The sequence below is a fragment of the Antennarius striatus genome, chromosome 3 (genome assembly GCF_040054535.1).
Source record: "Antennarius striatus isolate MH-2024 chromosome 3, ASM4005453v1, whole genome shotgun sequence".
Taxonomy (NCBI): Eukaryota; Metazoa; Chordata; class Actinopteri; order Lophiiformes; family Antennariidae; genus Antennarius; species Antennarius striatus.
The window spans coordinates 17,166,992-17,194,164 of record NC_090778.1 but is presented as its reverse complement, the minus strand read 5'-3'; the positions used below and the strand labels follow the sequence as shown (position 1 = coordinate 17,194,164).

The following is a 27,173-nucleotide window of genomic DNA, read 5'->3' as shown; positions in this document are numbered from 1 at the left end:
GTTTTTTTAACAGTTCTACCTGGAAGGTCAGACTTTCATTGTTGGCTTTCATCCTTACCCTTTGGAGGCTGAGATGTCTCCAGATGCTGTATTTATTATTGAATTGTGGACTGCTGTGGACTGATTGACCCTCTCCCTGTGAATGGCAGATCCTTTAAAATCATACACAATCGTGATGCCATCTGCAATCTTATCTTTCTTGATACCAACTTTTTCCTCCCATAAAAAACACAGATACAAGCTTGTAAAAAAAAAAAAAGAAAGTATAGACTGTATATGTCTGGTAAAGCTTGATGGAAAAAAAAATCGGGCCTAATTTGAATGGCGGAGATACAAACAAAAATTCAGTCCATCAGATTTAAATGTTTTCACAGTAGTAGTCTGCTCTGTACTATAAGTTATGTTTGCAGGGATATTCGTTTATTTCTGTAAAAGACGACAGAGTTTAGGCGGCCTTTCGCTAAAGATGTGCACTTCTACTGAATTTAAAATTTACATCTGGAAAGCGACTGGATAATTTGACCTGCACACACACAGATCTACCTCATTACAATCTGTGTGGTGTTTTCTGCAGGTTTATGTTGTTTCAGACTGTAATGTTTTGAACCTAGCTCCAAAAAAATACAGTACCACTCAATCACAGTCACAACATTATAAAGGTTGAGCAGCATAGGTCTGGAATGTGGAATAATGTTCTCATACCTTACGTCACCAGATGATGGCACCAGATACAAGCATAGCATGAAACATGAAACGAGAAGCTGAGCAAAACAAACAGCATTTATTAATTCTTCAAGTTATTCACATCTGTTGCATTATAAAACATGGAATGTGGTCAGAACCGCAGTGAGTTTCTCTCTTTCTCAAAGTTCAAAATGCAACAGAATGGATTTTTTATATTCTTGGCACACATAATTCTAACAGTATGACCTGTGTTTTTGGCTTTTACTTACAGTGCAGGTACAACTTGTATCTTGACAATGTGCTTTGTGAGTTTTGTGCTCAATTTAGGCAGTGTTTTTGCTATAAATCACAAAAAATAAAAAAGGATGAATGTAAAACAGAATCACCAGCAATAATGTCACAAAAACGCAGTGTATGAAAGTAATAAGTTGGTTCTCAGATAGATTCACAGCACAAAACGGAGGGCTTGTACTGCTGCTTCCTCTGCCTTCACATAAAACATCACCCAGTGCTCGTAGGCTTTAGAATTCACCACACCTGAAAACAGGGTCCCGCTGTACTGCACCCAAAACTTAACATAGACGTGGAAACTTTTTTGTCAAAAATGCAATATCAAAAATCTTCAACATATTTTTAAAAAAAACTGTTACAGTGAGATGCAGGAGGTCAGTTCCTTACATTTACATTAGCACTATATATAAAAAAAAAAGAAGACGTATAAAAAAAAAAAAGAAGACGTAGAAAAATCAACTGGAGCATGAGCACAGATGACGTCGCTGCAGAGTTTGGCACCGATATTCAGTTCAATGGATCAGAAGAAAACATGGCCTACTTATAGAATACAACTTGAACTGCTACTCCTGGGTAGCAGCATAAATGTGGGTTCTACTGACGAGGACTGAATCCATTTTTTTCCACATTTTTGAAGTAGATCTTAGGCCAAATCTTTCATTTTTGAGTCTGTAAAATGTTTGTTTCTAGTCAGCACCAAGCATTTTATTAAATCCATGTTGAAACCTTTCATTTTTTTAATAAATTGCGGTATGACTGCTGTTTTATCATCTGAAACAATCAAAGATAATCTGTTTAATACAGTTTAAATAAAGTCAGTCAACACTGACAGAAAATGAAATTAGTCACCAGCATCACAAACAGGCTGGTACATGCTCAGGCTGTCATCCTCTGATGCTCGTTCATCTGGCTGTGACAAATGAAACTGTGTCTCCTTCACATCAGTGGTGCCATTAACCTCACTCTAGAAGATGTGATGGAGTGGGTGAAGAGGGGTATGTTGAAAGTGGAGAGGTGGAATACTGCGTGGGTGGATGAAGATAATTTCTCCAATCCCACAAGGTGTCATGTTGCCATCTTGAAGATGGTTGCTAGGCAACAGCATCCTTCACAGTCTTTCTCCGAGTGGTAACTAGGTTACCCCAACTTATTACCATGCTTGGTGTGTTTCAACAGTAAAACAGTGTCCCTCTTCTCGTTGATGGCTAACTGGTACCAGCCGGTTTGCTCGGGTGCTGTTGTCCCACCCCGGCTGGCAGAGGATGAGAGGTTACACCAGTTCATCCAGCAAGGTCCCTATGTTGTGGTGCTGCTCTGGGGGGCCAGCTATGGGCTTATTGCACATGGGACAGACACAGCGCACCTCCAACCACTTTACCAGACACCTGTGAGGAAGAACAAAGGTAAACAGACGTGAATAGGGATGCTAAACGTCTGGCACGTTTCATTGGTTAACAAATAAAGCTCAACACCACATTCCTATTTGTGTGCAGCGGCTGTACATAAATGGTTTCACCATGAAAACATGCATAATGCTCCTGTCCCGCTGGGTGACTTCTTCTCAAAATGTAATCACCCGTTCCCTAATCTCTACCTCTGATAAGTTTTCCACAGAATATCTGAAGATATGCTGTAAAGTGTTCCTTTTTGTCTAATTTTTACATGTTGTTTTCATTTGCAAATTTCTTCTTAAATATACTTGCTAATCTGAAACAGCTTCTATTCAGTCTGATTCTGCAGGGGAAGGGAGGATATCGCCTGAAGACCCTTGTTTGTTTTCTACTAGTTTTTTGTTGTTGTTGTTGAACTTGTTTTTGGACAATAATGCACTGCTGTTTTGCCATTTAGGTAAAGAAATGTTCCGTGGAAGAATGTGAATTTCCATTGGTACAGGTCCATATTGACTGAATTTAATTTTTGGGTCCTCTCAGTGCAGTAAAAGCAAAAACGTAATTTAGAAAGTTAACTTTCTATCATCTTAATTCTTCTGCCAATATCTGTCAAATCTCTGATTTCTTTCTGTTTTTTGGTTTTTTTTTAGATTAGATTCAACTTCACTGTCATTGCATACTGTATGTCACAGGTACAAAGCAACGAAATGCAGAAAAATTTAACGAGCCAGCCAGGAGTCTAACCTAGAATTTTCTGATCTGTAGTCAGACGTGTTCCCCATTGCGCCATTGGACTAGTGGCTGTTCTAATTATATCCACTCCTTCTGGTTCTTTAAAATTCTTAACAGTTTGGTCATCCTGTTCATTTGACCTAGTGGGACACAGTGTCCCACCTCCAGGATATTCAGGGAGTTTCAATCCAACAGAATAGACCAACAATCTACACAAAATCCTTTATTAGTAAATTGTAGTGTTTCTCTTATTACCATGCGATATGAGGTTAGGGTTATTTTTAAAAGATTTTTTTTCTATATTTAGCAAAGCACAATTAGGACAACAATGTGTTTTTCTTTATCATTTTTTTCACAATCAATAAAATGTCACAACCACACTACACTATACAGGGCTCGAAATTGTACCCATTTTGGTCACATATGCGCCCAAATTTTTATTAGTGCGACTACAGTATTAAATATATTTGGGAGCACCGGTGCGAAAAAATCTTGTGCGCCTTTTTTTGTGAGACCGCGCTCCTGCGGTCCTACCAGGAAACAATGAGAGCGCTGCTGCGGCTGCTCTCCTGGGTGAAGGAGAGAGGAGGAACGGAGATGGACGGAGCGTCTCTATCACTCCGTCACTGCCTTGCTTTTGGGTAGGTGCTCCTAAAGTCTTTGCTGGGGCTACTAACTAACTACTAACTACCAACAGTGACTGTCTAGACTAGGCATGGGCAAACTACGGCTTGCAGGCCATTGTTAGGCTTTGTAATCTGGCCCGCATGTCAGATTTTAGAACTCTGGGATGCCCAAACAGTGAAAATGTTTCCTCACGCCTAGTCTAGGCCCTCTTCCACCCTGTTATCAGGTTCTTCTAATGAGTTCCACAGAAATGCTGCTCAACATCGTCCAGTCCTTTATTACATCTAGATTATTTGTAAGACTCCACTCAAATTTCTCATGTGCTTCTTATTTCCAAAATGACTATAAGAAATGGGTGCTTCGAAGTTTTTGGCAACATTAGAACTCGAATGTGTCTCCCCTCCAAGACTTTAATATCAGGTGTACCTGCCACCTACACACATGGTGGGATAAACATTTGTCACGCCTCCATTATCCCGAATGCAAATAATCTGGAGTGACTGAATGGCAGTACAGCCAAATACCAATGCCACAGTAGAAAATAATCTACCAATACTTTTGTGTCAATCGTAATCACTGACATTCAGAACAATCATGGCCATCTTTAGGTAGAGTGGAGAACAACTCTCCTGTACTCACTTCCTGTGGAAAGCATGTTGGCATGGCAACACTCCCAACTCGTCTTTCACTTTGAAGTCCTCGAGACACACAGCGCACGTCTGCTGCGAGAGTGACAGAATGAATAGATCACCCATTAGATTCAGTGGTTGTGTTTGCTCAATCACAGTATAAATGGAAATCAATACAAACATTTCTTACCCCATGAAGACTCAACTTTTTGGGATCTCCTTTTAAAACCACCTGCAGGAGTGGGAAAAGAGAAATACGGTATGTGTGAGAGAGAATTGTAATTTAATTTTATTTAGTGTTTTAAATATGTTTAAATATTAATGTTAATTTTACCTCTCTGTATCCAAACCGCTCACTCTGGGCTTGGTGTCGTAGTTTGCTGTTGATGAATAGACAAATAAATTTATGAGTTACTTTGGTTTGAGAAGTTACCCACACCTCACTACCTGGATAATAATGAATAAAGAAGAATTCAAGAGAAGAGGAAACACAGAAATCCCCTAAAACGTGGGAATATTACAGTAAAATCTAAATTTTACTTCACCGTTTAGAAAAATAATGGTGAAATGTAAACATGATGTTTATTTTGTAACCTATATACAGTATTAATGAATAAAACATTACGACCTATGACACACAAAACACTGGAATCACGTCATCCAATAAGAACAGAACACGACATATTCTTGAAATCAACATGAATCAACATAATCGTCATTATCTTCATAATAATAGTAAAAAATAATACTGTAACACAATGTATAATTAGTCAACCCACACACACACATATTATTTTTGTTTTTACCTCTGGAGTCAGCTCCAGTCGCAACCTACTACAGGGTCATTTCACTCCATCAGGTAACCTTCAATCAAAAATTATTTTTAGAGCCTGACTAGTCGAATCAAACATGCTGTGAGCCACTGAAATGAGTGAAGATGTGGTCCTGCTGAGTCCACTGCTTTGCAGGTACACGAACGCCTGCTGTCATGGTCCCTACTGGGCAACAAAATGTGATGATTGACACATGGGGATTTGTCATCAGTCAGTTGTATAATAGTTTCATTTTGACAGATCCTCTGTGGATGCATTTGTTTCTGATAAAGAGATTACATGATGGTGACTGATGTAGATAGATAGATAGATAGATAGATAGATAGATAGATAGATAGATAGATAGATAGATAGATAGATAGATAGATAGATAGATAGATAGATAGATAGATAGATAGATAGATAGATAGATAGATAGATAGATAGATAGATAGATAGATAGATAGATAGATAGATAGATAGATACTTTAATGATCCCAAGGGAAATTCAGGTGACATTTGCTCGCAACAGATACAATAAATACACATAACAATGACAGAAAGTAATGGCACAGCCAAAAGACATTGTATAAGTAGCACCTCTTGGACTGATAGGTGAAGCTGACATATACTGTATGTAGTGGTACCACTAAAAACTACTAATATTCCTTCTGAAATGCAGTACACTAAGGTCTAACTACTGACATTCAAAAGAAATACATGAGCAAACTCAATTCAATGCTTTCTACCGCTCACAATTTAATTAACAGTGTTAAAAATTTAAACAGCACATCTAGTTATTCAGGCTTATGTTTAAACCTCTGTGGAAAGAGGAGCTGTATAATTCTAGGGTAGGATTTGATAATTGACTTTGCAATCAGCTACGATGGTTCAACATTCAGACAAACATGTTTCTCAATACGCACGCACACATTGTTCACAAGTAATTGTGTAACTGCATAAAACGCTAACTACAAACACAACAAATAGCATGTTGCCTCTTTAAATCCCTGCAACGCCCCCGAATCCAACAATAGAGAGCAGATCTTTATCACTTGGCACGCTTTGTCTGTTCAGAGAGTTATTTTTGGACTCCTGCTTTTAAACATGTAAACATAAATTCAAGCGTCTATCACTCTCTGTGACATTAAAAGCAGTGAGATCATCTGAGAAGAAAGCTGAATGTTAATTAGATCGGTTTACCCACAAAAAAACAACAACTGAATCACTGCTTTAAGTAAGACAATGACCGTTATTCATTGTGTTTTCCACTTAGTTTACTGTTTACTTTGATGGCTGTTACGATCTTCCATGTAATACAATGTGAGGATGCAGATTCTACATGTGATGAGGTTTCCCATTTGAAGTGTGTGAAAGGGGCCCACCGGTGATTTATGTCCTTTAGCTCAGCTATTGTGCCCAGTCTGTAGAACTGACAGTCACAGCCACATTGTGTTAAGTAACAATGAATGAACCAATCACATTCAAATGATTTATTAAACACAACATCTTGAACACCTCAACCAAGCTTCATGAATACTATTATTAATTTATTTTTAGATCCTCTGTCCTACATAAATTTACCTACAACAATAAAAGTTGTTTCAATTTGTTGTAAGGACCACACGACTGTATGTACCAGCAAGATAACAAATAGTCAACTAATAAACTCTAATTATTAAATGGTTGTTTTGCTAGTTTTTCTGTTTATAATTTTTCTTTAACAAAAGGATTTAAATAACTCTTTGGTGTTAAATAAGGTTGTTTGTTTACACTGTTTTTAATATTGATTTCAAGGTTAACTCATTGAAAAAATGTCTCTTTTCTTACTATTCTGGGAAACAATATAAATGAAGAGATGTATCTCCTAATTAACCTTTAACTTTGTCGCTGTCGTCAGAAGATCGCATCCAGTCTGTCCTTTTTGCTGCATAAGAATTTAGAAATTTTGCTTTGTTATCCCAATATACTGTATGTCATCTGCAGGTAAAGCCCTAAAAGTGTAAGACCAATTCAACATGCCATATCCGTAAGCCACTAAATCAAAGACTAGAACTCAGTGAGGCAAACTAAAAAATGTTTGCCCAATGACATAAATACCACTTTAGAAGAGAAGAGATTGGAAGATGATGAGTAGTTATTACTAGAGAACAAATGTTTGAAGGTTAAGGTGCATTTTCATTTGATCCCACCAAGGAGGATTTTATAATAGACCACATTATCATGTGGTGTAACGGCTCCAGTGTTATTATCTCAAAATAGCAAGAGTTTTGAAGAAAAAAAAAGAAGACGCTTTGTCTCTGACCCAACAGAGGGGAGTGGGGGGGCTGTAGATATTCAACATAGTGGGAATCCTCAAAGTCGTTGACTCACAAAGCCAATCATGGAGACTCAGACATAAAATTTTACCTCTGGGCTGTTGGCTCCAACCCCCTGAAGGTTGGAGTCACCTGGCAGCCAGGGGGGGCGGGGGTGTTAAGTCATTTGCACCCAACAGTCATGCAAAGCGATTTGAGCATTCTGGGCAGTGAACCCAAAACTGCATTATGGAGCTGAAGGCAAGGACCAAATCCCCATTTGAGGGATAGCTGCTCCACTTTTACATACAATGACTAAGCATCTTGGATGAGACACAAAACATCTTCAAGCTTTTCCTGGGCCCCGTCCACACGATGCAGGAACTATTTGAAAACGCAACTTTTGACCGGATGATCGAACTTCTCACCCTATCTCTAAGGGAGAGCCCGGACACTCTGCAGAGGAAACTCATTTCGGCCGCTTGTATTCGGGATCTCGTTCTTTACCACACGTAAACACATCGGTGCGTTTATCAACACGTGTACAAGCAGAACAACTCTGAGAACGACAGGAGAGAGGACCGGGACGTGTGGAAATTCACACTGTTCCTCCTGAAGGACAACCTTCATCACAGATTTCTCCCACCAGCAGGCAGCGCATCCCGGTCTGACCCAGAACTGGCATCGGCGTCTTTGGCAAGGAACATGAATGAATGAATAAATACATATATAAACTTTATGACACATAAATAAAGAAACAGACGAACAAATATTGAAGTGCAAAGCATGTTAATCAACACATCTTTGACGTTATGTTATGCTGAGCTGTTATACATTAGAAAATAGCTAGTTTTAGCTCCGTTTGTACAGGTAGACACGGGTCACATGCATGACGTCACAGCGGTTTTGGTCCCAGGCACGCCCCCTGGAAAAAAAAAAGTTTCGGATACAGTGTCCACACGACAAAGCAGACCCAGCGTTTTCAAAAAAATCCACCTTGGCCATAGTTTTCAAAAAGTTGCGTTTTTGTTCCGCATATCTGTGTGGCTGTGCGTACGGAAGGCGTAAACGCAAGAAAAAAGTTGCGTTTTAAAAAGTTCCGGCATCGTGTGGACGGGGCCCTACAAGTCAAGGTGACTTCATTCAACACATCTCCAATGACCTGCATGGCCGAGGAATCTCCACAAGACGTGTAATTATCCATGTTAGAAGAAATTCTGAGACTCTATGATGAGTCAAACCAAAAGCAGCGAGCTGGTGAATGCATATCTTCATGGAGCTTATTTTTAAACATTAAAAATCCTTCATCATTAATATGTGAATTAACGATAAAAACCTGAAAAACTGGTCGAGAGTTCTTTGAAGTGTTTTCTTCTTCTCCTCAAGGACTAAAGACATAAAGTTGAGTGAAGTGACGTAAACTAGATTATTCTTTTTCTATGTACGTATAATCGAGAATGACAACTTTAAATAACCTGTACCTGTATTTATTTCATTTCTGTTATTTTTATGTCCTGTCATTGTTTCTGGTAAGTCTTAGGGAATAGTACTTTCGTACGGACTCTTTTTTAAGAGTCCAAAGGCTCACCAAGTCCAAAGGCTGACAGATCAGACAGGAAATTAAATGAGACAGTAATAAAGTATTATTATTGCTCTTGGTTTATTGACCTGTAGTTCTACCATTCGAAACGCAGACCCCCTTTTTGTGATTTTGGTATCCCTTTGTTTTTCTTAGTTTCAGGTACTGGTGTGTACATCTCTGGACTATTCCACTTTTGACAGATGAAAGTAACGTGTATGCTCTTGCTTTTCAAAAATCATTTCTTTATTTTATGTGATTAAAGCATGAGCTGTAACAAAGATAACTTCAAAAAGTTTAATCAAAAGTAAGTAAGATTTCTTAAAATCAAACACGACACACAGGAAGTCTGTCTGAGTGGGATAATAGGAAACCTACCCCCAACAGTGAATGGTTTTCAGTAGTCATCTAATGAATCACCCAGTGTATAAATAAATTCACAATCACACTCCTACCCAAGACTACATTCAGCATGTTGATTGGGCCAGAACGAAGTGACTAGTTGTGATTCACAGGTGTCAAGAGAAACAGGAAGGATCCAAGCTTTTCCAACATGTCGATGACTGATTTACTGGCAAACACAGTCCAAACAAAACATTAATGACTACAGAGAAGCGTCAGGCCTCATGACTACAGTGGGGATTTGGATATTTCTGAAGTATATGCTTTGATGTGTTCTGGTTGTATAGTTGATGGTCATGATGTTTCTGATGGTTGATTTTAATACCAATAACCCATGAGATTAGCTGAAGATCTTCTCGTAAAGAATTTGCCTGAACATGTTAGGACAGCTTTAGGATAGTGATAACATTCCCAGTCCAGGTCCAGCAGCTCTCCTTGCCAAGTGAGAACAACCTGGAGCTTCACAGAGTCATTGGACAGTGTGAACGTCCGTCCTTGACATAAACCTTTACATCCTCTGTAGCCTCACTGAAATGACACTGGACAAGGGATTGTAACTTGTTAACAGATCATGAAAATCTAGGACAAACACACTCGTGGTGTCAGATTTTTACATTAACTGTTTTGTTCACATGCTGACAGTCTTTTCATGAGATATTCTGCACGACAGAAAAAATGGCCAAAAAACAGTTGCTTTTTAGTGTACTTAGTAGACTTCACCTGTTTACACTTCAGTACACGTCTATTATTCCAGTACATAGAGTATTCAGACAAGTCAAGAATGCACTATGTAGCACAGTATCACATACTTCATGTTACAGTAAAAACTGGTTCGTAGTGACATGTGTTTGTCAAGTAGGTGGAATTCAAGTTATTGTTCAATCCATCACATTGGCAGCTGACACTTTCTGTGCAGTGTTTCAGTCGCATTTCTAATTTTCAGTGTAGAAAGGGAGCATTTTAACACCCATGCTCATGGAGACAAGATTTTTTTTGAAAAAGGAGGAGAAAGAAACTCTGTTTTAAAAATACCTGTGTTTGTGCAGCAAGGGCCTGAGCTCAAGGCTGTGTGAAAGTATGTGCAAAAGTCAGAGCCCTTCCCTGAGCACCGTGCATTTGCACAAAGGCAACACACTCATTATCCTGAGGGAACTCCAACACAATGGCCCTCAGCAAGGGACTATGTCTCCACATATGCTCATCGCCTCTCACCGGGAGTCTCCGGAAAATTAGCACCCAGACTTTAGAATCGGTGAATAGAAATTCGATTTGCCAACAGGCAGTAATCAGTTCTCTGCCCCTTTTCACATGAAAGATAAGACATACAACAGCAGGTTCGACTATACAACCACAAAGTTGCCAAACTACTTTTGGCCTGAGGTGGTCTGGTATCAAGCATATTTAAAAAAGAAAAACTCCGAGAAGAAAATAGTGAAAGAAATTAAAAGAAATGTTGATGTTTGCTGTGCAACAAACAAACATGCAAATTTCAGAGCCTTTCCCCAGGCAACACGCATTCACACAAAGGCATTTATTGTCCTTAGAGAATGCTATAACAATGTCGCTCAGCAAGAGGCTTATGGGTGTCTCCACGTCGACTCAGCACCTCAAACTGGAAAAAAGAAGCGTCCTAGGAGCTATGTACATTATGTAGTCAAATGTACATAATTTTAAATTATATGTCTAATTGTTGGGAAAAAAAGGGCTACGCAAGAATCTCAAATCAAAAAGCACCACAGACCTACTGCATTATTGATGTCAGTGATGTGCATTTTGCACTTTCCAATGCCTGCGTGCCTCCAAGAGGAAAAAAGGTTGCTGTTTTTTTAGGCTTTTGACGGCTAAGTTAAAATGTACGGCAATCTGCCAAAACGCAGATACTCATTCATCCAAAAGTAGCACAGGTAAAAAAAAACAAATCAATACTGCCAGTGCCTATATTCCCTTGTAAAATTTAGTAATGTACATTACAGACATTATATGTGAAATTTCCATCTATTCCCACTGTGATTTATTTAGGCTGGTTTTTTTTTCCTTAGCAGAGGTTCTCTACAGTTTTCCTCCCTGCTGTCCTCACATATTGTAACAGGCTGCTTCCTATGATCTCATATCCTGTCCTCCAGACACAAAAGTCCCCTCACCTCATCAGGGTGTCAACAGCGGGACAGGTCATCTTGTTCCTCTTTTTCTTAAATTCTTACATCCCTGACATTGTTTCTAGCTTGGACACACACATGCACGCACACACACACACACACACACACACACACACACACACACACACACACACACACACACACACACACACACACACACACACACACACACACACACACACTCACAAAAATGTGGAGGAGTTTAGAGACCAAAATGCTGGTCAGGATCAAGACTGAAATATCTTAGCAACTATTTGATGTCTTGCAATGAATTTTTTGTACTAACATTTTGTGATCCTCAGGGGATGAACTTTGTTGTGTTCTCTAGATTCACCTCGACCTCGGAAACGACATTGGATATAATAACATTCACACGGCAAAAAGTTCACTGTGTCAAATACTGAAGTTTTGGACCCAGTGACTGCAAAAGTAATGACGTTCCCACTGACCTCGTTTGTGCTTTGTATTTCATGACATTTACAAAATGTCAACATACTCATCCAACAAACTTCAGATTTTGTTTAGTAAAAAAAAACAGAAACAGAAAAATCACTCACCTGATGAAGTAACAGCAGAAGATGAGGCTCAGGATGAAGACAAAGATGCCCGTTCCAAAGATGACCATGTAGATGTTAAGAGGCAGGTCGTGGAAGGTGATGGGTGGCATGGTGCACGACTTGTTGGAGTAAACCAGTCCCAGACCACAGAAGCACCCTGAGCAAAGACAGAGAGAAGACTTTATTAAAAAAAACACAAGAACAACTAGCCCAGAATGCTAGGCAAAAATTGTTCAACCCTTAGACACACACACGAACACACTCACACACAAGGAAATACATCTGTTGTATTTCATTTGTGGGCTGACCTGCAGCCTGCCTGCCTCTAATGGAAATTAAAGACAGCCACATTACTTTTACTTAATTATTTAAATGTATTTAAACACGTAAAACACTTTGAATGCAGTATCCAAGCAACATGGTTGTCAGCACTACTTGTCTGAAAGTAGGTTGGTGTGAATTATCAGTATTTAGGATGATGACCCAGAAAGAATCCATTTCAACAGAATTGATTCTCAAGAAAAGTATCTTTATAAAAACATATTAAATAAATATAATCAGATTGAAAAGGAATGACACACAAACATTTGCAAAGCCTAACTCCAGAAAACCAGAGTTGTGAAATGACCTCTGTTCCATGCTCTCCAATACAGACAGACGCTTCTTTGTCATCATGCTTTGATGCTACACTCCTACGTGTGTTTGTTCTACCGTGAGGTAAATTATCACTGCAGCATTGGCGTCCGCAGTCAAGGTCACAGTTAGAGAGGTGGGGGTGAGAGTGGGGGTGGGGGTGAGGCCGGGGCAGGGGAAGAGAGGAGCAAATGGAATTGGTCAGACTACATTATGTGTGTAGTTCACACGGCAGGGTGGTCATTATGTTATCTGTCACAAATATCTATCTACCTAACCACTTGGAGCAACAAACTGAAGAGGGCAAAATCTCTGAGAGAATACCCACAGAAAAGAAGAGGCTGTGTTGTTTCAGTCTGATCGGATCAAAGTGGGCGAGAGCACCAAGTGAACGAATGAATGAATTTCTATAAACATGGACTGTCAGAAAGGGCCGTTTGTCTCCACTGTTGTCGCAGCTTATTATCTAGCAATGCAAATTTTACACATCATGTTGACACAAACTATTTACTTCCTCTATTTATAAGTGTCGACTATCAGAAACACATTTTCATGTTAAAAATAGACCGGACTTATGGTGCTGTGTGGTTTTTACGCCCTCATCCCTTGTCTAATGTTTCTGGAAACGTCGTCTGTCTTCTACTTACGTCCTCCAAACATGTCATCCAGGTCGATGGTAAATCAAAAAGAGCAAAAATGAAACAGCTGGACTTGTTTTAGTTTGGTAGAAGACGTTACCACCTCTTATCCAAAACGCTTCTTGAGTTCAAGCCTCTTTGATGAGAGTTGATGAGATGAGATTCTTCATCCAACCTAAAGCAAGTCCAGTTGAATCTTTTTTGGTCTTTTTGAATCTTCCAAAGAGAAAATTAATAATAAACTAAAACAGGTAAGACTATGGCTGACTGAGGACAAACATGGAAAACAAAGTCAAAGTACAACCCTTCATCTCTAAATTTAAATTGTAAATAACTTCCTTTTAGTCAATAAAAACGTCACACCCTCAGGGAGAATAAATAAAACCTCTTTCAGGCGTTCATTCACATGCATTGTCTCGCTTTCCAAAGTAGAAAAGAAAATCTTCACACTGCTCGCACCATCACACATTTGCTTTCACATCAGCACCCTATCCGCATCTGTGGGGATCCAGGATCTTCATCACTTTCTGATCCGTTTCATCTCCTGCAGGAACATTTCTGACCAGCCAGACTGCGAATGAAAAAAGGGAGTTGCTCTCCAAAGGCTGAGGAGATCAGATGAATCTAGATGGGCTGTGAGCTCCTATATTTTCACCTTTGCTTCATTGTGGTGATTAATAGTTGTTCCACAACAGCAACAAATACCGTCAATTTTCCAGAAATAAATTTGATAATTTCAAATTAGCCATTAGCTCTATCATATGGGATGAGGTTCTTACGTTGCAAGAGGTGCATAAAGCATATGAATTATTTCTAAAGGCCTTTAATAAGGCCTTGGATGCATCATTTCCCTTGGTGTCCACTAAATCTAGACACAAATCCTCTAGAGGGAAGCCATGGATAACTGATGAATTAATAAAGCTCTCTCGGAAAAAAAAAAAACTTTATAAAAGATCCATTCTTAAACCCTCTCCTTTGAATACTGAAACTTATAAAACATGTAAGAAACAATTTTCAGCCTTAGTAAAAAAGGTTAAGACAACATACTATTCTAATCAATTTACTCAAACTTCCAATAACATCAAAACAACATGGAACCTCATCAATCACCTACTGAATTGTACTAAACCCTCATCAGCTGCACCCATTGAAATGACTGGCAAGAAGGGGGTCCTCACTAACCCTAGTGACAAAGCTAATGGCTTTACTGATTTCTTTATATCAGTTGGCCCGGAATTAGCATCTAACTTTAAAGACTCAAACGTAGATCCCTGTTCCATGATTAAAGGCCAATATCCTTCACTCCATAATTTTGACCCACCAACAATGCAAGAGGTCCGGGATATCACCATGTCACTAAAAAACACAGCTCATGGTCATGACGGCATCAAGAGTGTCCTTCTAAAGGAGACTATTGACTACATTATCAAACCCCTCACTCAAATCCTCTCTCTGTCTCTCAAAACTGAAAATGTTCCCCAGGACTTAAAAATCGCAAAAGTCATACCCATTTTCAAGACAGGCAACTCCAAGGAATTCAGCAATTACAGGCCAATATCTATTCTACCATCCATATCCAAAATCTTGGAAAAGCTAATCTATTCCAGATTATCAAATCACCTAGCAGTTAACAATATTCTATATCAACACCAATGTGGTTTTCGCAAAAAAACATTCCACTGAACACGCCCTTATACAACTCGTTAATTATATCTCATCAGCTCTTGATAATAAAACATTTGCCCTAAGAGTGTTCATGGATCTGAGTAAGGCCTTTGATACGGTCAGTCATGACATATTGATCGCAAAACTAAATAGATATGGAGTGGAGGATATTGCCCTGAAATGGTTCAGAAACTCTCTCACAAATCAAGAACAATATGTCCATCTAGCTGGTTTTTCCTCCAAGAAATTATCAATATCGTTTGGTGTTCCCCAAGGATCAATTCTGGGCCCTTTATTATTTTTAATTTATATCAGCGATATGGCCATGACATACACCAAACTCCTCCAGTATTATTTGCAGATGATACCAACTTTGTATTTTCACACAAAGATTTCATTATTTTAATTCAAACCATCACTCAAGAATTATCTTCCATCGCAAAATGGTTTCATTTGAACAAACTCACGCTCAATGTGAAAAAATGTAATTTCATGATCTTCTGTAATACAAACAAACATTATCCCATAGATTTAGCCAAAATAATTATCAATAATGCTGAAATAGAATTAGTTCACCGTACTAAATTTTTAAGAGTTATTATAGATAGCAGTCTCAAATGGTCTGATCATACTGACCTTGACTCAAGAAGGTCTGCAAAAATGCTCGGCATATTGAGTTAGGTCTGTCCCTTAATTCACTCCACAGCTCACTTAACTTTATATTACAGTTTTTTTGTTTCCATTCATCAACTACTGCAACATCGTCTGGGCAGCTACATATCCTACATACTTAAGAAAACTACGTGTCATACAAAAAAAATACCTTAGATTGATTTCCCACTCTAACAGATATGCACCCTCGGCACCCCTATTCAACAAATACCAAGTACTATCCATTGACAAAATAAATATTTATCAAACATGCTTATTCACACACAAATTTATATATAGGAATCAAGAACTTCCAGTCACCCTACAGAATGTATTCACCCCCACTACACATGTCCATACATATCAAACTAGACACAGCAACAACAGTCTACTTTTACCATATACCCGAACCTCAAAACACCAATTCAACATCACTTTTAGAGGTCCTAAGCTCTGGAGTGAATTAAGCCCAACACTTCGATCAATATCCTCTTTCTCTGTTTTCAAAAATTGTCTGAAAACATACCTTCTGTCTTCCTGATCTTTGCATTTGTTCTATTGACTGATTTGTTAATCTATTTTTTGTACTGATTGGGCGTGATTTGTCTTTGCTGCCTTCTTCTTTTTGGAATTAATACGCAATTTTTTGTTGTTTTCTTCAGTTGATTGTTTAGCCTGCATGTCTTGAACTTGATACAGGCAGGTGTGGAACTCTGTACAAGCCTAATAAGGCTTCGTTCCCACCTTGCACAGTTTTTGTACTCGTACTGAACATGTGCTAAACAAATAAACTAAACTAACACAGTCAGCGCAAATGAGACACACCTGTCCCATGTAGCTCATCACAGGAAGAGTAAATACATATCGGTACGTTTTTGTTCCCATGTCTTAAGACAAATAGTTTTTATTATCAACTCTTCTTATAGTTAACAACCCCATCTTTCTACGTGCTCTACCGACCTGGCTGCATGGTGCCTGTTCAAAATCTTTTGGATGACAAGTTACAAATAGATTATCTATCTATAAAATGGTTATGTTAAAAGCCTTTGCTCTACTGATAGTGGCCTCTTGCAAACCAGATTTGGCTGAAGTTCTGCAAATTGATATCTCCTGCTTTTTACCTCACAGACATATTTTTTCAGGCCAGGCACCTGGCCCACTAATGTCACCCACACTGATAAGTCCCAGCCCCGTTCGCAGTGCTGTTCACATTTTTACTTCAAATACATTAATATGAAGTATTTCATATACCATACCAAAATTGTTCCACCATTTCTTTATGCACTTCCTTCATTCCTCATCCAAGTCTGAAGACAGTTCTCACAGTAAGTAAATTGCAGACAGAAGGAGAGATTCCTCCCAGTAAAATAAAGCAATACATAATCCTAACCCACTACAGATGCAATAATGTGATCTCCAGCAATGCACAAATAAAAGAAAAAGGGAGGAAAGAAGATAATAAGTAACATTATGTCAATGTTCACTTGCTATTGCTGATGAGTAATAAACCATTTACAAACATAAAAGTAATGCAGGGCTCAATGCAGGTAGGAGTACGAGTACATGCATTAGTAAACATGACTGAATACATTGGTACACAAGCTCCAACACTCAAATCCTATTTTGGCGCATCTCATTGTAATGAGTTAATGCTAGGATTAAAGTATAGTCCATCGTCCACAACAAAACGATATTAGCTCGTCATTAACTGAGCTTGGTTCCCAGAGCGTTCTGATCTTCTATCACTTCATTCCAGTTTCTTATGTCATTTCCTACACTTTGACAAGTGTGAAGGGGAGTGAAAACATTCAACTGCATGTCACACCCAATGACGAGCAATCGATGACTTCAGTTGTGCTCATAGAAACACTCTGAGCTGTTCTTGCAACATAGTCTGACTGAATACGCAGGTTCAGGTATTTCCAATTCCTGTTTCAGATCAGTATAATTTATTATTATGTCATGAAAAGCAGAAAGCAATAAATTCCTTGTACTACGACATGTTTATTGTGTTAATCCTGGACAAAAAAAAACCTCAGTGAGGAATATAAAACCTGACAGATTTCATTTTTGCCTGAGGTACACAGTATGTCATTTCTGAGCTCAAAAAACAGATTATAACTGTTGTTATTACATATGAATATCCTCATAAAGAGGATGCCGGAACTTTTTGAAAACGCAACTTTTTTTTGCGTTTACACCATCCGTCCACACAACAGCGCAGATATGTATCCTCAACTTTATAAAACTGCTGACGTCTTGCCCGTGTGGGCCCGTGTGTTGTGACAACAAAACACGGAGGATTCCTATTGGATAAAATTTGACTCAGTACTGCCACCACATGGTTTGGCATGCTTAAAGACTTCTTCGAAATCGCACTGATGTGTTCACGTGTGGAGATTTTTTTGAAAACGCAGTCATGTGTACGCGAATCATTTTCGATGTGTTTTCAAAAAGTTGTGTTTTCAAAAAAATCCGTCATCATGTGGACGGGGCCTAAAAACATGACTATGTCTTACTCTGTCCGTCATGTTGCTCCACTCAGTTTATACAGACATTAGTTTACCTGCTTGGGTGTCACAGAAGTGGGACTAACTGACACCCCATGAAATGCTGTTTGAATGGGGTTTCACATTGGTTTGTTATCATTCTCGTTTGGGATATCAGTGTACACGCAGATAGAGACGAAGTAGAGTGCAATACATTCTCGTGGGCAACTCTCAGCCCACACGAAACACCCCAGCCGTTCCCATGGGAGACAAAGATTCATTAGTATGGAAAGTTCTTCACCACCTTGTGGCACTGAGTTAATCAACTCTCCTGCGACTCCTGCTCACTGACCACGCGTAGCCAGCTCTTCAATAGTTCACATTTCTTTGATCAGAACTGACACACTTGTTAAGTTTGCTTCTTCATGCTCCTACTAAAGCTGGGTTCAAATGTCAGCTATTACTAGTGAACAGTTTCTACAAACAGAAGCCCTCGTTCCACAGACAACCCGCTAAGGTGATACAATGAACACCGTCATCCCACCTTAGTTTACGGTGAACAAAAGAATGGCAACATAACACCACTACACTACAAACAAGCAATTGAATAACAGCATACAACACCGAGTTGTGAGCATAAACCCAAACGCAGTGTATCCAAAACAAATTTCAGTGAGGACATTGCTTGTATGAAAAAAACAGGTGTTAAACAAGTGGCCTTTATTTAAGGATCAATGTAACTGATGCTGGATGTGCTGGATGTGCATTTGTCCTTGAAAAACACCGTAAACATTTTTCAGAAAAAGACCATTTTTTGATTAACAAGTTGATGAAAGTGGGGAAACCTATGAAGAAGTGTAAAAGATTATTAGGCTGTTCAGCTAAAGGAATTACAAACACTTTAAAATGGCAGCCAAAACCAGAAAGACGAGAAAGAAAAAGAAAAGCAACTATTCGAAAGGTTTGGAGAATAACCGAAACGGCGACAATCAGCTCCTGTAACAATCAGACGACGTCTATGTGAAGCCAAGCTACCAGCAAGATGTCCCCCAAAATCCCATTGTTAAAAAAATAAATGGGGCCCCAGATAGTCTGTCAGATGACCTGCATCCACAGTACTCTGTAAAGACAGTTAAACATGGTGGTGCAAGCATCATGATATGGGGATGTTTCTCATACTGTGGTATTGGTTCTATTTATCGCAAACCAGGAATCGTGGATTGGTTTGAGTGCCTCAGAATACTGTAAGTAGTCATGTTACCATATGCCAAAGAGGAAATGCCCTCAAAATGTGTGTCTCAACAAGACAATGACCCTGAACACACACACCAGCGAGTCTGCGTATGACAACATCATGGTTCCGCACAAACAAAATTCAAGTAATGGAGTCAACTTTAATCTATGAATTAAAAATATCATTTAAAATAAATTAAATTAATATCTTTACTTTGTTTTTCATGAAGAAAGTAAAGACAGTGTTCCTCTGAAGCAAATAATTTTGAACATAGACTCAGCCATTCAGGACAAACTCTTTTGGAACCATTTTTTGATAGATGTAACGGCAGAGGAAGCAGAGCTACAGATAGATGTCACATACGGATAGAGAGCCCACTTGTGGTTTTTTTTGTCTAATGAGAAGTCACTATCTGCATATGACAGAATTGCTATCTGTCAGTATGTGAGAAGGGCCTTTGTGATTGTGCGGTCACACTGACCCAGTGAGGGAATGGGATCTTACACAAGACTCATCCCAATCAGGCGATATGATACTCCCTACATTTGAATGGGAACAGGAGGTTGTGAGCCACAGGGGTTCACACAGTTTTGATATTAATCAAACAATACAACAGAAAATTACTATGACAATTACGAACATTAAGAGAAAAGAAACAAAGGTGCGTCACCATATCCGCAATTCCCCTTTCTGCCACAACCCCCAGCAAGCAGCACCGCTGCGTTCACGTGTCTCCAACAATCGTCTCTCCCTCCTATTTTGTTTGTTCTTGACTCTGTAAGCATCTCATAGCATCAGGCTTTGTACCTTGGATACTTTACTGTTTGTCATGGGTGATATATCCAACCTCTCAGAACCAATTGTGTTCTTATGTTAAGAATTACATGTACTATTCAATCATAACAAAACTCCCGACTCTTCACCAATCCGTCCTTACTGAGTAAAGCTGTATGCAGGCCAGGTAAATCTGTCTATGTTTATTCATTCTTACATGTACTACTGACCTTTTCATTATGCAACAACCTAATGCATGCTCAGGGCTCTAGTCTCAGCCCTGAAGAGGTTTTAAATGAAACTGCTGGACTGACAGACAGACAATCTCAAGTAGGAGATGGACAGACGATTGCAATGATAGATTAATTAGAGCAAAGGGACGAAAGGATGAAGAGATAAGACACCTCGCTGGCGATCCACTTTTGTAATTTAAGAAAAACAGGATATAAATTTGGATGTTCACAATACCAGTCAGAATTGGAACCTTCATTCACATAGAAATGCAAACTAATATATGAAATCAAACTGTAAATTTTTAAAAACTTACGTAAAGACACCTATAATAAAGAAATCTTTACTTGAAATTGCAATGTGGAAATGGATCTACATTGAAGTGAAAATAGAGTAACAACAGAGAGTGAGTGGTTAATAATTACTACTGTCTGAAATACAGCTTTTAAAAACTGATGCAGTCTGAAGGGCAACTGGATGATTTATTTAACGTGCCAGACCCAGTGTTGAGATTTCACTGACATTGGTTCATGCTAAAGTTGGGTAGAAGGCGACATCTGACTCTATGAGTTCACTGTTACATTGTTAAACATCTTCCACCATATTATTGGAAGTGTAGTGTACAAAAACGTCTCTAAGGACGCATACAGGCATTAGTCACAGAATGTACAAGTTAAACAATTTAGTGAAATGTGACCCATTTTAGTGATCAGTCCTCCATTTTGACTGCTCAATTAGCCAACCATGAGATTCACCCCTTCAGGGCCCTTACAGAACTCTCCATTTCAGTTTCACTCTAATCTGACCATTGGAGATGTGGGGAGACTATTCACTGCTGCATAAACAGAAGAATGGGCACACATATGAGAGGATAAACTTGTATGACAGGAAGGTTTTTGAGCACTAAACACTCAACAGTCAGACGATAGCATGGTTGGAAGAATGGGTAACTGCATGAATGGATGAAGAAAAGAATGGATGGAAGCACATTAGACGGGATAGGTGTACAAGCGAAGGAATTAGCAGGTTTAGACAGACGGAATTGAAAAAGGGAAAAAAGACACAGACAAACAAACAGCTTTAAATGGTAGCAAACAGGACAAGAGTTTTAGAGAATGGATGAGCTGATTGATGTATGGATGAACTCACAGACCAATGTATTGATTGATGAGCAGATGGATAAACGGATGAATGAATGGAAAAGCAGATGGACAGATACATTGAGCGATGAATGGAGACCTTTGCTAGTTTCACATCCATCTGATGGGTATTGTTTTCTTGAGGCAGTGTTTCTAATTCTTCTGGTACCTCTATTTTCCCCTGCAGCCAGTTACACATGACATTTCTGTTTGACATTTCTGCCACCACGCAGTGGGAACTGCAGTATGAGGGGATCGATACTGCCCACCTCTTGGTTCCACTCTCCCTGAATGAGCTATGATGCTCCATTTATTGAAGTCTATTGATGGCTGCACAGGCAAGATATATCACTAAATCACTTCTATTAGCGAGGGACCATCATTGCTAGACTCCTCCACGCTCAACAGGTCCTCCATGAAAGACAATGTGAGTGTGTAAATTAATCAGGAACATATTGAAAGGTAAGTTCTTTTTCCAGATTCTACTACTTTCCTAAGATCTTTGACCAGTAGAATAAGCCGAAACAAACATCTGATTTAGTGATTAAACCATACGATCCTTATGCCCACCATTATCTATAATCACTTGTCCATTATGGGTAGCTGTGACTGGCGCCTGTCTGAGCTAGAGTTGCAAGACAGATCAGGCTTCATGCTGGATATGTTGCCTTTTCATTACAACAAACAATCTATCATTCAGAGTACCTCACTGCAAGACCAAACCTCCCTCACTCAGTTATATTTCTTGTAAACTACATCCAGCTATATAAAGGTATGACTGTGACTTGAAAGCCATCTTTGACAGTATTATAGTAAATAATAGTAAAAGTAATATTATAATATTATAGTAATAGTAAAAGACAGTAAATAATACTGCTGGGCTTGCACTAGGAGCTAGTGTGACTAAGGCCCCGTCCACAGGATAACGGATTTTTTAAAAACGCAACTTTTTTGTGGCGTTTACGCCTTCCGTCCACACGACAACGCAGATATCCAGAACGAAAACGCAACTTTTCGAAAACGCTGGCCGAGGTGGATATTTAAAAAAACGCCGGGTATGCGTTGTTGTGTGGACGGCATATCCCCGGGACTTTTTAAAAACGCTGACATCTTGCCTGGAACGAAAACCGCTGTGACGTCATATTTATGGGCCCGTGTGTTGTGACAACAAAAACGGAGGATTCCTATTGGATAAAATTTGACTCAATACTGCCACCACATGGTTTGGCATGCTTATAGCCGTCCTCGAAAACGCACTGGTGCGTTTACGTGTGGACGGAGATTTTTTTTAAAAACGCTGTCGTGTGGACGCGAATCATTTTCGACGCGTTTTTAAAAAGTTGCGTTTTTTTTAAAAAATGCGTCATCGTGTGGACGGGGCCTAAGCCACTGTGGCTCATTGTAAAAGAATTGAGCAAGCCACAAGAAGCCACACTCTGTGTCCAAGACAGTGGCCCAGCACGCGGACGACCAATGCTCGTCACGGGGGGCATGGGGGGGGGATACCAAACACAGGGGGGATCCGGGGGCCCTCCTCCAGAAAGTTTTTCAGAAAATGGTGTTGTTTTCCTGCATTCTGGTGCATTCTGAGGGCAAAATCTTCTGTTCAGTTTATCTACAAAAATACACTAAAGTCAATAGTTCAAGCTGAACTATCTTTATTTCTATTCTACTTTATGCAGGTATAAATGTGAGATTCAACAACTGAAAACTTGCATTCACTATGTGAAGATACAGTCGTACAAAATGTTACTCAATGTTTACTTGTAAGTTTCATTTAGACTACAAGACATTTTAACTTTGACTTAGACACTCTGATTTTAATAAATTTGATTTTTGGTATTGCTCAGTGTTTACTTGTAAGTTTTACTTGGACTAGTAGAGATTTTAACTTTGACCACCACCACCAACACCATTGGTATACCATAGTTTAGTTCAGTTTTTTTTTTAAATTCGATAACATGATTTGTCATTTAAATTTAAAAAGGCATGAAATATAGCAAGCTAGGTGAATATACATTTACAGTACATGCATCGCTGGTTATTCCTGCCAGTCATAGGGATCAAAAATCTAAGACTACAAAAAAGTATTGATAATATCTTTCATTTACCTTCTGATCGGTCTGTCACCACTCCTAACCCCTCTCAGCATTCACCATTTGTTGTTCAATTAGAATTTTAACACAAACTCTACTGTATAACACTGGATTCTTAATTTCTTTCGATCGATCATCCTCGCCTTGTGGTACACCAATTTGTGGGTTTAGCTTTTAAAAATAGATTATTTTTGTTTTTCATTGGACAAGAGGAGATCATGACCCGAGTGCATATTTAATGATCGGGAGCGTTCGGGTCACTTCGGCTATTTCCGTCGGCTATTTCCGGTTGTGCATGCCGTCGGAAATAGCGGTGCTAGCGAGAGAAAAAGTTTGTTATCGCTCTGAGATTTTCGCGAGTCCAAAAAAGTTGGAAGTTTTAGCCTTTTTTTCCCTAAAAACAAAAACGCCACTGTGGCTACACAGGCTAAAAACCTTGTAGCCAATCTGGAATTTACTTCGCCTATGGCGACATGGCGAATGGATAGCGCAAACCCAGATACTGTAGGTTGTGAAGTAACTAATTTATTCCGTTTCACTGGGAAATATTACACTATTTATTTATCCATCTATTTATCTATCCATCTATCTCTTTGCTGCACACATCCAAATGTAGGTCATTCACGACCAAGGCTATGAGAGTTTGTCACGTCACAATCGTCAGCACGTATGGATGCTCTTTACCTTCTCCCTCTACCTACTCTATGTATGCATGGAGAGCAGACAGCAGGGAGCAGATACGTGGTATTTTGCTTTGGGTGGAGTGCAACAAGACCACTGACCTACATATCAGCACACTCAGGAGGCCCATCGCCATGATGCCAGCAGAAGAAGAAGAAAGGATGGAGGCTAGCTGACAGAAGATGTCATGGTGATCCAGAAGAGATCAACTGCATTGTGTTTCATCTGTTAGACAGATTCTCATGTTGTCATTTAAAAAAAAAAAAAGCTGTAAAGTCCCTCTGTGATTTTAAAGACTGATACCTCGACGACGCTGCTTCTAACAGCTCCTACGAGACGCCCGTTGGGTTTTGTCCTATATATTCCATGTTCACACAAAGCTGCTTCTGCTGCTTGTACTAAAGACAGAAATTTCTATTAAATATTCAACAGTTCATATGCAGGGAAACACTAAAGCTTGCCTGCAAGATTGCAGTTAGTGTTTCACATATGAAGTAGGTCAGACACTGTATGTGTCAGGCATCAACACCAGTTCAGAAAGGTACTGTCAAAGATATGCTGTGTATGCCCGATACAGCTTCACTTACCCCGCTGAATGTCACTCCTGTGTGTGTGTGTGTGTGTGTGTGTGTGTGTGTGTGTGTGTGTGTGTGTTGTACTATTTTCACCATGAATAGAATGGGAGTAGAGCAGCACAAAGGCAGTAATTGTTCCTGTCTGAACACCAACAGGAGGCTTCTGTGGGCGCTGCACTTCAACGGGCTATGTCAGAAAAAGAAATCACTCCTCCATCACCCTGACCAGCTCTCTCTGATGTAATGAGGCGTTGACACAACTCCACTGCAGTGAAGGAATTTGCTTTGCTAAAATGAGACAGATGTGTCTCCAGATGCAAAAAGAAAGCATGCGCAAAGTTTTTTGGACTGGGTGGCGTTTGAAAAATAATCGGTCGAGGTCACAATGAGCGCAAGTGAGAGGCAAAGGTTACATAGAACAACGACTGGCTTTTTGTGGCTCTCAACTGCAGTTCATTGAGAGGGAAATAAAGGATTCTATTGATCAAGCAATCCATCACAAATCAATTCTCTGTTCATAGACCAATATCAGAAACATTAAACATGCCTGTCATTGTAAAATATCACTCACTGAATGATGACAGACAGAATATCAAATGGGTACTGACGTCACTGAAGACACAACTATTGATAGGATATTTGAATTTATAACCAATCTATTGACCAATTAATAGACAGTGAATATTTCATCACTGCTGTGACTTACAGCCCAACAGTTTCCTTTAGTCGACTCAAAAAATTCTTTAGTTAAGTATTCAAAACATCAAATTTGTGGGTTTTTTTTTGCTTGAAATACAATTAATCAAGTTTTAAAACAATTGTACTCTCAAATCCTGTTGGTAATCACCAGTCAAGCCTCTACTAATGGAGTTACAGACAGATTTAAAGACATTCTGTGGTCTTCAACAACAATGCTAACTTTTGCAAAGGAGACATTTGTGTTACAATCATCTGTCAATTCATCACATTTAGTTTCTGGAGCACAAGCCATACACATTTTTTTTTTCACTTTCTACACAGATGCTTTTTGCTCTTATTCAGTTACAAGTTGAACTTGTTGAACACGTTGGCTCATTCCGTGTTTGACATTTGTCTGACCTTTTTTTAAAAAAAAAACAAATTTGGGTTAGTTCTGAGATGTGTATTCCACAGAGACACGTCCAACTCTAAATTGAACAAAGGATTCTCTTGTCACACCTCTGCTGTGTTACGCTGTGACTCAACCTATGTTCCCACCATATGATTGTCACAAAAGAAGTGAAAGTAGACAAACCAATCAGCAAAATGTTAATATGATGCTTAGAAATAATTTTTTAAAAAAGAAAAGAAAAGAAAAGAAAAGAAAAGAAAAGAAAAGGAGGGGGGGAGTCCATCAGCCTCAGCGAGAAAGAATATTTTTAACAAAGGAGCTCTGCCTCCATCACACCATGGAGTAAGTCAGAGAGAACAACCTGGACATGCAGCCCCACAGCAGAGAGCCGGATCATCACCGACCCAACACAATCATATCAGAGGCCTGACACACACACGACTGCTCACCGTTACACCACTGAAACGGGTGCATCAATGCACCAGATGGAGTCCTTGCCGGCGGGATTCGATGCGTTAACCAACAAGGTTGCCTTGCAGATGGATGAACGCAATACAATGCATAAGCAGAACTGGAGAAGAGGAGACGTAAAAAAAAAGAAAAGAAAAAAAGAAGCGAGTAAAAATGTGAATAAACGTGTCAAGTCGGAAGCTGAAGCGGGTTTTAGATTCCTGCAAACTGAAATGAGGAGAAATGGTGGCGCGGCTTCCTCTCCTGTCCTTTCCTCTCCTCTCGCTGCGTGTTTGGTCTGGATTAATATCAATAGACCGCAGCGCACTGACCCAACAGCAACATCTGTTCTGTCTGAGGGGGCAGAGCCACAGCGACGCGTCGACGTGCTCGGACCCCCCTCCCCCCACGTGATACTGACGTGCGGAACAGCCAATCGCTAGGCCGCCCCGGTAGCCACGTGTTCCGATGGATGGCTGGTTTGCGTGTTTAACCACTATCTCCCTTTAACGCGTGGTTGTGGGTGATTGTCTGCTCTCATCGGAGCTGGAGGAGTATGTGTAATCACTAATGTTTGTGAACCCGGTCAGGAATTATTATTATTATTAGTGTTATTATTATTATGAGTGTTATTATTATTATTATTATTATTATTATTATTATTATTAGT

At 39.4% G+C, this 27,173-nt stretch overlaps 1 protein-coding gene across 2 annotated transcripts; it reads right to left on the bottom strand.

Moving 5' to 3' along the window:
* Window positions 1–760: 760 nt before the first annotated feature.
* rnf122 (ring finger protein 122) lies at window positions 761–26,815 on the bottom strand. 2 transcript variants are annotated; one of them, XM_068311746.1, is made up of 6 exons: window positions 26,503–26,815; window positions 12,158–12,314; window positions 4,689–4,734; window positions 4,545–4,586; window positions 4,365–4,444; window positions 761–2,360 (listed from the first exon to the last, which is right to left on the bottom strand). In XM_068311746.1, exons 1-6 carry the CDS (start codon window positions 26,525–26,527, stop codon window positions 2,246–2,248), a joined length of 465 nt encoding a protein of 154 aa, XP_068167847.1. In that variant the 5' UTR covers window positions 26,528–26,815; the 3' UTR covers window positions 761–2,245. The 2 variants fall into 2 exon arrangements, with proteins under 2 accessions (XP_068167847.1, XP_068167846.1); XM_068311745.1 differs by having other exon boundaries at window positions 4,365–4,447; window positions 26,503–26,814.
* Window positions 26,816–27,173: the final 358 nt, after the last annotated feature.